Source organism: Doryrhamphus excisus, linkage group LG4 (assembly GCF_037039965.1).
Source record: "Doryrhamphus excisus strain RoL-2023G ecotype Guam linkage group LG4, RoL_Dexc_Guam_v1.1, whole genome shotgun sequence".
NCBI classification, from domain to species: domain Eukaryota; kingdom Metazoa; phylum Chordata; class Actinopteri; order Syngnathiformes; family Syngnathidae; genus Doryrhamphus; species Doryrhamphus excisus.
The window spans coordinates 2,107,353-2,125,165 of NC_136360.1; the positions used below are offsets into that span (position 1 = coordinate 2,107,353).

At 36.7% G+C, this 17,813-nt stretch overlaps 2 protein-coding genes across 3 annotated transcripts; both read right to left on the reverse strand.

Annotated features, from left to right (window-relative positions):
- Positions 1–1,662: 1,662 nt before the first annotated feature.
- On the reverse strand, positions 1,663–5,522 carry LOC131129514 (cornifelin-like). Its single transcript, XM_058073155.2, has 4 exons — positions 5,382–5,522; positions 3,844–3,914; positions 2,124–2,311; positions 1,663–2,005 (listed from the first exon to the last, which is right to left on the reverse strand). Exons 2-4 carry the CDS (start codon positions 3,911–3,913, stop codon positions 1,877–1,879), a joined length of 387 nt encoding a protein of 128 aa, XP_057929138.2. The 5' UTR covers position 3,914; positions 5,382–5,522; the 3' UTR covers positions 1,663–1,876.
- A 2,980-nt stretch (positions 5,523–8,502) lies between these two features.
- On the reverse strand, positions 8,503–16,272 carry ttc22 (tetratricopeptide repeat domain 22). Of its 2 annotated transcripts, XM_078789964.1 has the most exons (9): positions 15,831–16,272; positions 14,053–14,353; positions 12,474–12,529; positions 12,277–12,392; positions 11,892–12,010; positions 10,497–10,658; positions 9,507–9,659; positions 9,373–9,447; positions 8,929–9,284 (listed from the first exon to the last, which is right to left on the reverse strand). In XM_078789964.1, the coding sequence occupies exons 1-9, from the start codon at positions 16,091–16,093 to the stop codon at positions 9,069–9,071; spliced, it is 1,461 nt and encodes a 486-aa protein (XP_078646090.1). In that variant the 5' UTR covers positions 16,094–16,272; the 3' UTR covers positions 8,929–9,068. The 2 variants fall into 2 exon arrangements, with proteins under 2 accessions (XP_057929130.2, XP_078646090.1); XM_058073147.2 differs by having other exon boundaries at positions 8,503–9,447; positions 15,831–16,270.
- Between the last annotated feature and the right edge of the window lie 1,541 nt (positions 16,273–17,813).

A 17,813-nucleotide genomic window follows, 5' to 3' on the forward strand; every position in this document is an offset into this window, starting at 1 on the left:
AGGCAGAAAAGGAACTACGACATGAGGGCCACGGGCAAGGATTTTGAAGCCCGAGACTTGGTTTGGGTGTATAGCCCAAAGAGGAGGAGGGGCAGGTGCCCCAAATTGGACAGCCACTGGGTGGGGCCTTGTGAGGTTTTGGAGAAGCTGGGGGAGGTGGTATATAGGGTCCAACTGCCGCCGAGGGGGAGACGGGTGGTCCTCCACAGGGACAGGTTGGCCCCGTACTTGGGCGAGGGTCACCCACAGCAGTGCCAGAGGCCTCAGGCACCTCCCCAGCAGCACCAGGAGGCCACACCCCCACGCCCGAACACTCCTGGGGGGTCCCAGCGTTCTTTCCCATTCCTGGACCTATCACCTGCCCCCCAGCAGGTTTCCCCAAGACTGCAGGTGCAATCCAGAGAGCCCCCTGCGGGGCGGCCTCAGAGGGAGAGAAGGCCTCCGGCCCACCTCAGGGACTTTGTGTGACCCCCTCGGGGCGAGGGTTTTTGTACGGGGGGGGCAATGTAGCGACCCTGATGTTTGCATGTTACGTTGTGCTCTTGGGTGTCCGACTGTTCTGGGGGACCGTGAATGCACCAGGGGTGGGGGCGTGTCTGGTGGTGAGAGAGTGTGTTGTGTTGCTGGCGGGAGTTGCAACGGCGGTGACGGCCGACAGTAGCCATTATTCTTGTTGCCAATAAAGAGCTTGTCAGTGACAACAGTTGTGTGATTTCCTTAGCGTCAGCAACGACGCTACAATATATTCGTCCGTGTGGCAACACGTACCTGATTGCCTGGTTCCTCCGATAGACTTAGTGATGCACGTGAGAAGTCGTGGTGACATTTTGTAACATTTTTGGTTAGTGCTGTGCCGCAAGATTTGTCCAATGTAAAAAAAGGCTGAAAAACACTGGTTTACCATATACTGACCAATTCTGGATTGGTTTTAGCATATTTAATGTACACAATTGAACAACGTTGCCCCCCACTTTTTTCAATGTTTCTCTATGCTGAACCTCGGTGGAAAAAGTTTGGACACCCTTGCGTTCTGTAAGTATTGACAAACTTACAATAATGATCAGTATTGTACACTAGTAATAATGTTTGTATGATAAGTTCCCCTTATTTCTATTATGATTAGTATAAAAAAATCACATAACCCCTTCAATACAGTATTAGACACGAACAGGATACATGCTGCTCTGTCTCACATACCGCTTTACAGCCAGGTGAGGGCGCTGTTGTGCCAGGGAAATCTTTTTCAGCAGTGCTGTGTTTATTTATAGGTAAAGCTGCACTGTAAGCTATACTAATACTACACGCGGTACTTGGTAATGTTTACTGTAACTTAACGTACTGAGCCTGGTCAAATTTGGTGAATACAATCATTTGTCATTTCTCAAGTTTGACAGTTTTATTTACTTGAGTCTTCTGACAATTTCACATACAATTTCTCATACCTCTGGGCCCGCCCCAAAAATGATAATAATTGTTGGGATTGAGGATTTGTGAATAGCAATTGAAAGATAGTTAATTGAAGAATTGAAGTAGTATCTTTGAGGAACATACTCAAGGGGTAGTTTGGATTTTTAACAGGAAGTTGTATGTTGACTTACCGCCCATTTGGTACCATGACCCCAGCTCACAGGACCAAGTGGGGGGATGTCATATGACTTGATGTAAAAAAAAAAAAAAAAAAATCTATCCCTTTAATGATTAACATTCCCCACTGTGGTACATGTCTTATTTTTTTGTATTAATTAATTAACTATGTACCAATAAAGGTCATCTCACTAGAAATTAGCTGCAACATCATCATTCCATAAGCCGTAAAAAGACAGAATATCTCAAGCTTGTCTCAGAAAGCCTGCATTTGTTCGATTTCAAGGAGACGCTAGAGGGATGCCGGCTGCATGTTGACGACAGTGGGGTGTTTCTTGCGAAACTTCAGCTCACGGTGCATCTGACACCACGAGCACCACATGCAGAAGCACGACGTCATGATGTCCTTACAAATGGAGCCCTGTGAACAACAAGAGGTCTTATTATTAATTATCTTATTATCCAAGGTGAACTTCCACATTGTTAAGTTCCAATGAAACCCAACACTAGTACATGATATCAGGTACCATGCATCATACCTTGACACCATATCTGTTGCGGATACCGACTCTGAGAGACAAAGCTGCAGGGGGTGCAAACAGAGGGATCCCACAAGCTGTCAAGGCAGCAGGGCTGAGCATGTCGCACACTGGGAGGCATCGGTTCTGCCCAAATTTTCCCGCCACTGAGCAGGCCAGACAAGGGCAGCAAAAGAAACCATAGCAACCTGGAAAAAAACAGATTTGAGTTTGAATTGAGTCAACACATTTGGAATATGTATTTGGGAGATGTTCACCCAAACCGGCACCTATTGTGTTGCTATTAATGGGTTTCAGAGGGGTGCTGAGTGGCGAGTAGACAGGAAGTGATGTTGGGTTTTAGCTTTGTTTGGGTTTTGCCCTTGTTTTTATTTGCGATTTTTATCAGGAATTATTATTAAGATGCAATAAGAGCCTGTTGTTCAGTAACATTACTGACACCTAGTGACCAGTATAGAATACTACATATCACTCACAATGTGTCATCTGAATGCCTTGTGTTTTATACTCAATTTAGGCAAAACATGCTATAAATGTGTTTCTGAGGGGTGCTGAGTGGCGAGTAGACAGGAAGTGACGTTGGGTTTTATCTTGTGTGGGTTTTGCTCGTGTTTTTATTTTGGATTTTTATCAGAGATTATTATTAAGATGCAATAAGAGCCTGTTGTTCCAGCAATCAGTAACATTACTGACACCTAGTGACCAGTGTAGAATACTACATATCAGACACAGTGTGTCATCTGAATGCCTTGTATTATCTACTAAATTTAGGCAAAACATGCTATAAATGTGTTTGCTGAGTGGCGAGCTGACAGGAAGTGACATTGGGTTTTATCTTGTGTGGGTTTTGCCCGTGGTTTTATTTGGCATTTTTTATCAGGGATTATTATTAAGATGCAATAAGAGCCTGTCGTTCCAGCAATCAGTAACATTACTGACACCTAGTGACCAGTATAGAATACTACATATCACTTACAGTGTGTCATCTGAAGGCCTTGTATTTTATACTCAATTTAGGCAAAACATGCTATAAATGTGTTTCTGAGGGGAGCTGAGTGGCGAGCGGACAGGAAGTGATGTTGGGTTTTAGCTTGGTTTGGGTCTTTTCCGTGTTTTTATTTGGCATTTTTATCAGGGATTATTATTAAGGTGCAATAAGAGCCTGTTGTTCCAGTAATCAGTAACATTACTGACACCTAGTGACCAGTATGGAATACTACATATCACTCACAGCATGTGTCATCTGAATGCCTTGTATTTTATACTCCATTTAGGCAAAAACATGTGTATAATTCCTTCACTATGTGTACGTATATATATATATATATATACGTATATATATTACTAATAATAGTATCAACCTTAAAACAGCATGAGTTATTCATTCAGATATATATACTATATATATATGTATATATACGTATATTTTTTTTAATCCAACTATGCACCACAATGTATTGGGTTCTTGTTCTGTACACGTTCCCCTGATTGACAAAGTACCATAGAACAAAGAACATCATTAGGTTGTCATTCCAAGAACTTTTCTCGTTGTACAGGTTCTCTGTTGAGCAATCAACAAAGTGCAACATTGTGGGTGTGGAATGGTTTAAGTTTAGTATCCCCCCCCCAAAAATAGCTAAGATTCCTAACATTTCTGCCAGGTGGAAACAAAATATCAATTGTGAGGATTATATACGTTAGTGTAGGAAGTGGTTCTTACAAGAGCATTTGTCTTCACAACAGCCAAAAAGGCCCGTGTTCCACTCTGTCAGAGTCGCTTTGGCCGTCATGCTGGATGATCAAAGAAGACAAGTAAATCACACCATAAACTGCACCTCAACACTTATACCCGAAAAAAAAAAAACACTCAAAAATCTTTTTGGGGAGAGATGTTAGGACGTTGTTACAAGCACATGATAGATGATGTCACAGTACGACAACACGGACATCAACATGGAAACTCCACATCGAAAGTTTTAGGACTGAAGAAGTCTGCAGTGACTTTTGTAGTTTCTGAATAATGACCACGTATAGGCCACTATTGACTATTTATGCTATTTTATTGCTCTCATTTATTTACTTATGCACAGTGTATTTATATATATATATATAGTATATTCTATGTATACACATTTTAGATTATATTTACATTATATGGCTATACAGTATATTTATTTCTTCACTGTGTAAGCACTTACTTACATACTGAAGGATGCAAGGGTCATTATAATAATAATAATAATAATACATTTTATTTGTATAGCGCTTTTCAAAATCCTCAAATACACTTTACAGAAGAATGGAGTTGAATAAAGCAAGTAAACAAAGTAAAAGATACATTAAAATACAACATTCATTCGTTAATACACAGTCAAAACATGAGTAAAAGCGGGGCGGGGCACAGCAGATATAAAAATTGAGACATTAAAAACATATTTAAAGAGGTGGGTAATAAACCAACACATACGTATACAGTACTAAGAGGTTATAAGAATATGTATTTCAAGAAAAAAAATTACATTAAAAAGCGTATGAACTTCAGTCTTTTCTTCCTTATTTGTCCTTATTTTTTTCTTGTTAGAATACATATTTTTTCTTAAAATTTTGAATTTATTCTCATAACATTAATTATAACCTTACTTTCCAAATATTACAATTTAATTTATTTTATTTGTGTTTCATGAAAACCTTTTAAAATAGCGTCTTTTGTCTTTATTATTTCAACTTCATGCTGCGAAAATTATTTTTTCACATATTATGTTATTTTAGACATTTTTTTCATTAAATTATTGTTTTTTTCTCATAATATTTTCACTTTGTTCTTGTAAAATTACTGTTGATTTTTCCACTTTGTTGTTATTTTTTCAGTTTTCATGTTAAATTCTATGTTTTAGAACGTGCTGCAGGCCCCCCACAGGCAGCACTTTGGACACCCCTGGTTTAGTTTAGAATAAGCTCTTTTAAATAGTGAACCTGTATATAAACCTGTGATGTTCCTTAACATAACAAGTTACAGCTAAGTTAATTAAAAGTGAGTTAAAAGAGTAGAAAATTCCTGATGGAATATACTGAGGAGTGTCAAGGGCGTCATCCGAGGCGTTGAAGCAGCAATAAGGCCGTCTCCAGGTTCCCCTTATAGAATGATGACAAGGTGATGATAACCCCAGAAAAGCCAATCACCATGCACCTCCGACATGTTGGTTTGGGTTAAAAAAAAAAAAAAAAAAAAAAAGGCAAAAAAATGTAAACATTTCTTACCTGACTGAGCTGGCGTCTTAACACAGTGGAAAGCTGGAAAGAAGTATAGCTAGTCTGAGGCTGTCGTCCAACCTAAGTGTGCTGAACAATGCCGTAGAACCTGAATGGAGCTTCGACTGTATGTTTTGAAAAGTGGTCATTGTTTTGTCAAGCAGGTGTGTCCAACCACTGGAAGGCTAAAAAATCCTGAAAGACTTGCAACATATTATGCATGCCGAGGCCCTTGCAGGAGGGGGGACGCTCACTGATGGGTGCTTAAATAGCATTTCAATTAAATTCACTTGCAGTAAATAATAATAAGAAACAATTTAAATATAAATGAATGTAATTCCTATGTGTTGTTCATTTTAAGTGGTGTTTATATACTGTATGGATATATTAAAAAAAAAAAAAAAAGAACAAAAGCGGAGAAAGCATGCATAGCTGGAAACCTACTTGTGAAGAACTCCACCTTAGAAGGTCTTACTGCACTGCTTTCCGAGTCCTAAAACCTAGCGATTAACCTAGAACACAATGAGTCATCCATTGATTCATAAACTGATTAATTAATTATTCTCCTATAGTTAATTTATTTTGATTGCAGCCTCATGCACTAGCCATAGGTTGTCCAAAGTGCGTCAGGGGGGGGTCATGTGACGAGAATAAAGTCACAATTTTAACAGAAAAAAGGTTTTATTTTTATGAGAAAAATGTGTCAAATTTATGAAAATAAACTTTGAAAAATTATTACAAATTATATAATTTTAGTATATTTTTTGTAAATTGAGGTTGAAGAAAAAGTTATAATATGGGAACAAAATAGAAAATATTATGAGGAAAAATAATGTCATTTTAGTATAATTTTTGTAACCTGAGGTTGAGGAAAATGTTATAATATGGGAATAAAATACAAAATATGAGGAAAAATAATGTCGTTTTAGTATAATTTTTGTAAACTGAGGTTAAGAAAAAAGTTATAATATGGGAATAAAGTTGAAAATATGAGGAAAAATAATATTTTAGTATAATTTTTGCAAAATGAGTTTGGGGAAATAGTTTTTTGGGAATAAAGTAGAAAATATTATGAGGGAAAAATAATGTCATTTTAGAGTAATTTTTATAAAATGGGTTTGGGGAAAAGTTATAATATGGGAATAAAGTACAAAATATTATGAGGAAAAATAATGTCATTTTAGTTAAATTTTTGTAAAGAGTTTGAGGAAAAAGTTATAATATGGGAATAAAGTAAAAAAAATATGAGGAAAAAATAATGTCATTTTTGTATATTTTTGTAAACTGAGGTTGAGGAAAAAGTTATCATATGAAAATAAAGTACGAAATATCATGAGGAAAATAATGTCATTTTAGTATAATTTTTGTAAACTGAGGTTGAGTAAAAAGTTAAAATATGGGAATAAAGTAGAAAATATTTTGAGGAAAAATAATGTCATTTTAGTATAATTTTTGTAAAATGAGGTTAAGGAAAAAGTTATAATATGAGAATAAAGTACCAAATATTATAAGGAAAAATAATGTTGTTTTAGTATAATATAATTTTTGTAAAATGAGTTTGGGGGAAAAGTTATAATATGGGAATAAAGTAGAAAATATTATGAGGAAAAATAATGTCATTTTAGTATAATTTTTGTAAACTGAGGTTAAGGAAAAAGTTATAATATGGGAATAAAGTTGAAAATATGAGGAAAAATAATATCATTTTTGTAAAATGAGTTTGGGGAAATAGTTTTTTGGGAATAAAGTAGAAAATATTATGAGGGAAAAATAATGTCATTTTAGAGTAATTTTTATAAAATGGGTTTGGGGAAAAGTTATAATATGGGAATAAAGTACAAAATAATATGAGGAAAAATAATGTCATTTTAGTATAATTTTTGTAAAGAGTTTGAGGAAAAAGTTATAATATGGGAATAAAGTAAAAAAAATATGAGGAAAAAATAATGTCATTTTTGTATATTTTTGTAAACTGAGGTTGAGGAAAAAGTTATCATATGAAAATAAAGTACGAAATATCATGAGGAAAATAATGTCATTTTAGTATAATTTTTGTAAACTGAGGTTGAGTAAAAAGTTAAAATATGGGAATAAAGTAGAAAATATTTTGAGGAAAAATAATGTCATTTTAGTATAATTTTTGTAAAATGAGGTTAAGGAAAAAGTTATAATATGAGAATAAAGTACCAAATATTATAAGGAAAAATAATGTTGTTTTAGTATAATATAATTTTTGTAAAAAGAGTTTGGGGGAAAAGTTATAATATGGGAATAAAGTAGAAAATATTATGAGGAAAAATAATGTCATTTTAGTATAATTTTTGTAAACTGAGGTTAAGGAAAAAGTTATAATATGGGAATAAAGTTGAAAATATGAGGAAAAATAATATCATTTTTGTAAAATGAGTTTGGGGAAATAGTTTTTTGGGAATAAAGTAGAAAATATTATGAGGGAAAAATAATGTCATTTTAGAGTAATTTTTATAAAATGGGTTTGGGGAAAAGTTATAATATGGGAATAAAGTACAAAATAATATGAGGAAAAATAATGTCATTTTAGTATAATTTTTGTAAAGAGTTTGAGGAAAAAGTTATAATATGGGAATAAAGTAAAAAAAATATGAGGAAAGCATTTCATTTTTGTATATTTTTGTAAACTGAGGTTGAGGAAAAAGTTATCATATGAAAATAAAGTACGAAATATCATGAGGAAAATAATGTCATTTTAGTATAATTTTTGTAAACTGAGGTTGAGTAAAAAGTTAAAATATGGGAAAAAAGTAGAAAATATTATGAGGAAAAATAATGTCATTTTAGTATAATTTTTGTAAAATGAGTTTGGGGAAAAAGGTTCTAATATGGGAATAAAGTACAAAATATTATGAGAAAAAAGTACCAGAAGAATATGTATGAAGATTATTCAGTGGCACTTATGAGAAAATATGGAAATTATTACAAAATATGGAGTAATTGAAAATGTATTAAATGTCTTAAATACAGTATATCGACATTAATTTTCTATCCTACCACTACTCTTCTTATCTATAGTATGTCATGACTGGAAATTTGTATTTTTTATTTGTAAGCATTATTAATATTATATTACCTGAATGATGGTGAAGCAACACAGATAATTAAAACTAGTAACAACATTCAAAAAAACAACCCCCACGCCCCAGCCAAGCAATTTCACCTTATTTTAATGATATCTGAAGATACACACTGAAGACAGTAATACCATTATTATTATTATTATTATTATTATTATATAAAGTCACACGTCAATCCATCCATTCGATATAGTGCTTATTGTGTTCGGCTTGACGAGGAAGAACGACTGGATGGTCAGGTGGAGAAATTGACACTCACTAAGTTCTTCTTTAGCCCCCAACTACCTAAACCCGCCCCCACCTGTCTTATTCTATGGAAGCAAGCATTGAATCCAAATGCGGCATCCTGGTGACTGCTTTAAAATACTACTCATTTTAGTAGAGTAGTACAGTTCACAGTAAAGTATAGTATAGTATAGTGTACTTTTGCATCAAGCAAAGGAGAAAGATCTTGTAAACGGTCTCTTCTTGGTTTGTTTCGGCGCCACCGTCTCCAGAAGCCTCCTGACCAGTTCGAGTCGTCCGGTCCTGATGAGCGCCCGAGACAACTCCGTGACCTCCGCTGTGTTTGTCCTGTAAAGGCACCTCAGCTCGGCTTTAACCACATACTCGGGGTACTTCTCCTCCGCTTTTTGCACGCACTGCTCCATCTGGGTGATGATGTGTACGGGGTCGGGGTCCCCCTGCATGAACAGAGCCAGTAAGGCCTGTAGGAGGCAGCGCAGGGCTGTGGTATCAACGCCTGCGGGTCTCTCCAAGTCCAGAGCGTGTTTGAAACAGTCTGCGGCGTTTTGTTCCTCGCCTTTCAGCAGGAGGCAGCGTCCTCTGAGCAAATGGACTTCAGGCAAGCTGTCACCCAGTTCGTACTGCAGCGTATGAGACAGACTCACCAAGGCGTTGTTTATTGCTCCTTCGTCCACCAAAAGGCTCTCCTGCAGCGCATCGACACCCATGTAGTAGTACACCTAGCGTGAAAAGCACAATGGGGTCAAATGTCAAATGTCGGGTCTCATTTGTGTCCTACCTGAGCCATCTCCAGGTGAGTCCTCAAACTTGGACACACGGTCAAAACTTTATCCAGGTTTTTCCGGGCTTCAGTTAGCATTTGTCTGTCCGGGATTCCGCCTTCCCCGATTTTGGCCTTTTGTAGATCCCTGATGTAAAGCATTGTGTTGATCTAAAAAGGAGCAATATTTTTTGTTCATTCATTCGTTGATTGATTGCGTGCAAAAAAAAAACAAGATTTGTACATATACTGTATAGTTTATATAGGAGCCAATTATTCGCTCCGAAAAAAAAAAAAACTCCTGTTAACTTCAGTTTGTCATGACTCAATATAATATAGACACTCACGGTGTCATTTTACAAAGAAGCTTAAACTCATCACACAGCAACTTAACACCCAAAAGGTTGGTAAGAAATTTACTTTATCACATACTACAGTATTAATTGTCCCTGTACCCTAGAAACCGCCCATGAATGATACGGGAAAAGGCCGAAATGATACTGTGTCAAAGCCCAGGGCAGTGATACTGATAAAATATAGACTTTAACCATGTCCAGTATCAGCCCCCGTAGCTGTCCACTCAGAGCGCGCTGCTCTGGTATCGTGCCCGTGAAACAACCAATCAGAGAACATCACACGAGTGCTTAGTGTCTAGTGATTCTCCAGTCACCAAAAAACCCAAACTTGATTAATGGAACTTTAATTGTCAGACATTGATAAGATAAGACTGTTGATAAAATATTATTGTTGAAATATTTTTTGCAATTATTGTGTTTACACTGTTTAGATATAATACATGTAATAAACTGAACATTTTCTGGAAACAAAATGGTCTTTTGATTAAATAGTACGTGATAATAAGCTCATGATTAAATAGTATGTGATAATAAGGTCATCACATGGTATCATGCCCCTAAGTGACACTGACACTTGGGGGCCTGATACCAGACAAACCATGTGATCACCTATAAATACGAGGTAATGCTAAGATTCCTGATGATCTCGTACCTTGGCGAGGGTACAGTACGCCTGCCAGTTGAGCTCCGGATCTGGAAGCACATTGAGAGCCATGTTGCAGATCCCCGTGGCCATCTCGTGTTTGCCCAGCAGAAAAAACAGCTTGGCCAGGAGGTTGAGGATGAATGCGTCATCATTTGCCAACTTTATGGCCTACAAAACAAAACAAAAGTGAATATATTTGCGTTTATGGAGCATAGGAAGCGAAGGCCCTTCCTGCCGCTAGTTTTGCCAAAGAAAATATTCAAGTTCAGAAAAGGTTTTGTCGGAGTTTGTGATTCATAATATTTCATGAAAAATGCAGAAACAGATGTTTTGATATGCTAAGATGTTGTATATACTTCAACGGCATCACAGCTTTGTAAAGCTTCTGCGTTTTTCGGTGATTTATTTCCATTTTTGATGTTTCAAATATGTAAAATTTTCCTTAAATAATCCTGTTAAATTTGTTTTTGTAAATTAGAAATGTATTCCCACAATATTTTGACTTGAGTCCAGTAATATTATAACTTTTTTCTCAACCTAATTTTCCAAAAATGATAATATTTTTGTTTTGTTTCTTTCTCATAATGTTATGACTTTTGAAAAATACACTTTTTACATACAATTTTTTAAACTTTTTTTCTTTTGTTTTTTTCTTGCTATTTTGACTTTATTTTCATTTTTCCATTTTCCTCTTGAAAATTTTCTTCTCTTGAATGATTTGATTCTCATATTTTCACTTTATTCCTGTAACATTACAAGTTTTTCCACAATGTAATTTTTTTGTTTGTTTTTCATATTCATATTTATATCATTCATTCGGACTTCTAAAAAATAATGTTTTTAATTTTAATATTCAAAGTTCATGCTACTAAAACAGTGGTTTTCCATTATTTCATCAAATGCCCCTACTGGTGGACAGAACCCCCCCCCCCCAAAAAAAAGAAGAAATATGTATGTATGAATATTATCGCCCCACTTCTCGAGCAGCGCTGTACTTAAATAATGTTCTTTTTCTCCACAATATTATGTTATTCTCAGAAAGTTTTTTCTCTTAATATTTTGACTTTATTCTTGCAAATTTACTGATGATTTTTTAATTTTTTCCGTTGTTGGCTTTTTTTTATTAAATTATGTTTTTTAGAATGGCAAATTCGGCCAATAAAAATGACCGTAAATGGCGTCTGAGCCACATTTCTCACGGCCCCACTTATTTTTCTCCACAATATTATGTTATTCTTATAAAAAAAAAAAATCTCTCAATATTTTGACTTTATTCTTGCAAATTTACTGATATATTTTTACATATATACTCTTGCTGGCTTTTTTATTAAATTATATTTTTTAGAAGGAATTTAAAAAAAAATACCACAAATTTTGAACACCCCGGGAGTTAGCACTTACAGTTCCATAGCAGGATAGAGGATCAGTGGCCGAGTAGCCACAGTCATGTACCGACATTGGCACTGCGATGAACTCATCCTGTCTCTCCAGCATGATGCCAATGTAACACCAGGAGAGGGCTGCAAACGAGACGGTCATTTTTAAGTGTTGTGTTCAAGTGTTGTCACCCAATAGACTAAGTAGATATGATGACCAGGGGAGGCAAGACAAATACATTATGTTTATGTTCTGATGAATGAATGAATTTGACTGCCAAGATGGAGGATTACATATCCAATCTCAACAGAAGGGGATCGGACTTTTACCACCAAGTAACAGATTGTATAGACAAGTAGTGCTTTAAGTTGATTTACATTGTAAACACGCGTTGCGTTCATGTGTTTACCTTTTTGTTGTGGTTTCTCAGATTCAAGCGTTTGTCTGAGAAGTCTCAGTCCTTTATTATAGTGAGAAAGTCTGGAATATTCCACGTCCTCTTTAGTCTTGACTATGTCATCCAGTCTGCAAGTAGAGACAACCAAACAATATTACGCCAATACTTTGATCATTTTAGAAAAGTACTATATCATATTAGTTGTATACCTTATATAAATGGTTGCCATCTTAAAGTACCAGCTTCTTTTTTCCTCTACTGGTATCTGAAAAACAGATTCATGATTACTTCAGACAGGCCAAAAATGAATACATGTGTTGCAAATATTCATAATTTGGCCGAATTAAAATGAACATTTTCATGAAAAAAAAATCATCATTTTTGATGAATTATGAATTTAAAACATGCATACTTAGGTATGCCTTAAAGATTCAGAATCATTTTGGACATGGAACCTTTTGTCAGAGTTAGGGGTGTCTAGTAGGGGAGATAAAAACGTGACAAGATTTCTCGTTCAGAAAACAAATGTCCTGTGGCCCCCAGTTTTGGGACAATAATCAATAAATAAATCACGCAATAATTGGAAATGAACTCGATCGTTTTAATACATTGCCATGTGCATGTGTGTCTGACTTTGGTCATTGGTTCAGCACCTCGAACAACGGCATGAACGGAGTGAGCCCTTTTGTCAGTCATAGTCTTTTTGTATCAGTGGCGTAGGCGGGGCTGCTAGCATACGCCCAGAGTGTAACGTAATAGAAAATACATTTGTAGATTGCAGTATTCTTAATATTCTTCCACTTATCCTCACAAGGGTCGCGGGGGCTGCTGGAGCCTCTCCCAGCTGTCTTCGGGTGAAAGGCGGGGTACACCTTGGACTGGTGGCCAGCCAATCACAGGGCACATATAGACAAACAACCATTCACACTCACATTCATACCTATGGACAATTTGGAGTCGCTAATTAACCTAGCATGTTTTTGAAATGTGGGAGGAAACCCACGCAAACTCCACAAAGAGATGGACGAGGGTGGAATTGAACTCAGGTGTCCTAGCTGTGAGGCATGCGTGCTAACCACTTGTCCACCGGGCAGCCTGGAAATGAACTTGATCATTTTAATACATTGCCATGTGCATGTGACTTTAAGAGAGTTCATACTGTGCATTGGTTCAGCACCTAGAACAGCGGCATGAATGGAGTGAGCCCTTTTAATAATAATTCAAACCTATGGACAATTTGGAGTCGCCAATTAACCTAGCATGTTTTTGGAATGTGAGAGGAAACCGGAGTACCCGGAGAAAACCCACGCATGCACGGGGAGAACATGCAAACTCCACACAGAGATGGCCGAGGGTGGAATTGAACCCTGGTCTCCTAGCTGTGAGGTCTGCGCGCTAACCACTAATAATAATAATAATATAAAATTTTATTTCAAAGCGCCTTTCAGGACACCCAAGGTCGCTGTACTTTTGTCAGTCATACAGTCTTTTTGGCGTAGGCGGGGCTGCTAGCATACGCCCAGAGTGTAACATAATAGAAATTAAATTTGTAGATATATTGTCACATATCTTTTCATTGTATTTTTCTTAAAGGTAAAGTTCAAATCCAACCTCCTGAAAACCCTTGAGTGTCTTGTGACTCCCATAGTCAGAATGTAAAAAGTAATATTTTTCATAAAAAGGTATTTTATGTTATGTATTATGTATTTAAAAAAAAATACAGATCCACTAAATACAAATAGACTTCTACTCCTACTACTGGTTCTGATGTCCATGATTCCACCTCACCAGTTGACCCCCATAGTTCAGTGCTCTCTTATACAGCATCAGGGCCGCCGTAAGTCTCTCCCTCAGGTCCTCGTCTCTGTCCAGTTCCACATCATAGGGGTAAACGTAGGCCTGTTCGGCCAGGCAGCGGGCCGCCATGTGCCTCGTGTCGTCTTTGGGGTTCTCTCCATTTTCTAAGTCCATGAGCTGGGACACTTTCTCCACACATTCTGCAGCATCCAGCTCTCTTCCCAGCTTGTCGTACACATAACCCAGATTGGCCCAAGCATTGAGGTTACCCGGGTCTTCTTTACAAATGCCCCTGAAAGACCACATGAGATGGACATATTATTGGAAAAGTTAGGCAAGTTAGGGAAAACCCCCAGGGCCCCCCAGGCCTGAGTATACTATACTTTATGCTGATTTCTGATGTTGTTTTTGGTAATGGTAATGGTTTTATTTCATTTGAACATGCATCAGATTACCATTGAATGCATCACATAATCAGTTCACAGTTCCACATGTCCAAAAGGAGTAGGAAGAAGCAAAGCTTATTAAATCCTACCCCTCCATTTGGTACTTTTACAATCACTAACTGTTACATTTGTTCACTTCCTGCTTTCCATAATACAGTTTAAGGTTTTTTTTTTTGTTTTTTTTTAATAATGCACCTCGTGCCAAAATACAAGGTGATATGAGCATCCAATGCCATAATTGGTACCATAGTAAGTGTCAATATAGTGATATATATAGCACATCATGACTGGTTCAAGACTCTTCATCCTTGTATTTAGCAAACATCAACTGCTTGTATTGTTTCTTGAATTGGCTCATCGTTGTGCATTGTTTGATTTCCTTACTCAATCCATTCCATAGTTTGATTCCACATACTGAAATGCTATGGCTTTTTAACGTAGTCCTAGCATAGAAGTGTTTCAAATGTAGTTCTTCCCTGAGATCATATTTCTCCTCTCTTGTAGAGAAGTATTGGATGACATTTTTAGCTAATTGGTTATTTTTTGCCTTATGCATTATTTTAGCTGTTTGAACATGAACTATATCATCAAGTTGAAGTATTTGTGATTTTAGAAATAAGGAGTTAGTATGTTCTCTGTAGGCGGCATTATGAATTATCCTTACCGACCTTTTTTGCAGTACATTTAGCGAGTGAAGATTGCTTTTATAGTTATTAGCCCATATTTCCACACAATAAGTAAAATATGGTAGAACCAGAGAGCAATAAAGAGTGTGGAGTGATTTCTGATTGGGAATAAATTTTGCCTTGTTCAATATTGAAATATTTCTGGCCACTTTATGTTTGTAATATGAGATTTCCAGCTCAAATTTTCATTTATTGTGATGCCCAGAAATGTATTTTCCTTCACCTTTTCAATGTCTACACCGTCTATTTGTATTTAGCCGTTTGTTGGTGGTCAACCCCTACAAAATGTTGGGCTCTACCGTATATTGAATGAATAATTGGAAAACCAATGACCTTTGGAGTCATTGAGCGGCCATTGTTGTCATTGCTTATCATTAACATCGATGAATAAGCTGAACTCCAGTGACTGGAGACCAGTCATGGATGAATGCTCAACTGAGATGGTTGAGACCCGAGTGCACAATAGCGTACTCAAACCTTAACTAAACAATATCTGACTTAAGTACAAACATGGCTGCAAGTGTCACGTTACAATATGGCCCCTGGCCTCGCCTGAGGGAAATGAATATTGACTCCAGAGTCAAACAAACCGCTGTCTTTGGACCGTAGTGGTTATTCTTCTGTAACAATGAAGCACCTGAATATTTCCTCAGCGCTTTGAAGATGGTCGAGGTGAAAAGCCAGCAGGCCGAGAAGATTCCGAACAGCATACTGTAAATATCCGGCTTCAGCCTCCAGCTCCCCGCTGAGGCTCTCCTGTTTCAGGTACGTGTCTCTGTGCCTCAGTTTCACAGGTCCAGAAGGATCACAGTTGAGGTTTAAGTCCAAGTGGAAGTGACCAGGGATATATTCCATGTCCTCCATCAGAGATTCAATATCCTCTGTGTTATCCGCCTCCATGGCCCCCCCTCCTACTCCTCCTCTTCTTCTACATAGGCTTTGCTACAAAAATAAGGAAGAATATAATGAGACAAAAGATGAAAATCCTGGGGTTACATATGTTGGCGGTGAATAGCGCAAAAATAATGACGCTAATCCTGCTCAGCCTACACCTTCGTCTGCTTTGACACGATTCACTGCCTGTTCTCGGTGCTTGGTGCAGACAGGTTGAACAGGTTGGACTTGGGAGTGACCAGGAAGAGGAGTACGGCAGTAACATGAAAAGTAGTGATTACCAACAATCAATCCCCTTTTCTACTTAGTCAATGTACACAGTCTTTATCAGCATCCATGCATACAGTTAGTATCTATGGTCTATTATTCAGTGTGGGGGTCTCTATTCGGGGTCTCTATTTTGTAAGAACGACAGTTCAACCGGCATTCCATGAAGTTTATTCCAACAGCTACTTATGTTGTTTAAGAGATTAAGATTAAGATTTGCCTTTATTCGTCCCTCAGTGGGGAAATTTGCATTGCACAGCAGCAAGAGTGCAGAGTCAGTTAAGCAGTACAAAATACACAATATAGAAAAATAAACAATATAAACAACCCAAGTATTAACAAAATCAACAGTTCTTTCCAGAGTTATATATACAATACAGTATGTAGATAATATGAAACGAGATGAGATATATGACCAGTCTATACACTGAGATCTTGTTAGAGAGTTAATATGAGGCATTATGGAAATACTTCACATAGAACTTAGTATATTGGGAAATACTTCACATAGAACTTAGTATATTGCTGTGATTATGCTGTGATTTGTGTTGAAAACATTTGTGAAGCCAAGGAGTGGTTGATATCCGCTCATATCAGCAATAGTCAGCTGAAGAATGCGAGCCGTCAAGCGTAGTTGGAATGCATGACTTATTTGTCTTTTACCCTATGGAACAGCAATAAAAGCATAAGCACAGGTGACAGTAATGTGCATCCTTTTAATTAAAGGTGGAAATATTCACTTTCTCTTGTTACAATAACATCCACCCATCCATTTCCCGTGCCGCTTATCCTTATTCTGGGATAAGCGTGGCTTGTTATAATACAAAAAGTCACAATAATGTGTCAGCAAAATTATCAGAGAAGAAATGGTCACACTAAAAAGATGGTTTGATGATAATAGATTGTTCTTGAACCTAAATAAAACTAAAATCATGCTGTTTGATAACAGCAGAAAGGACACGCACCAGCAAATACAAATAGACGGTGTAGACATTGAAAGGGTGAACGAAAATAAATTTCTGGGGATCACAATAGATGAAAATATGAGCAGGAAACCTCATATTACAAAATATACAACATAAAGTGGCCAGAAATATTTCAATATTGAACAAAGCAAAATTTGTTCTCAATCAGAAATCACTCCGAACTCTTTATTGCTCTCTGGTTCTACCATATCTTACTTATTGTGTGGGAAATATGGGCTAATAACTATAAAAGAAATCTTCACTCGCTAAATGTACTGCAAAAAAGGTCAGTAAGGATAATTCATAATGCCGCCTATTATTTCTAAAATGACAAATACTTCAACTTGCTGATATAGTTCATCTTCAAACAGCTAAAATAATGCATAAGGCTAAAAATAACCAATTAGCTAAAAATGTCATCCAATACTTCCCTACAAGAGAGGAGAAATATGTAATCTGATACATGTTCAAATGAAATAATACCATTACCATTT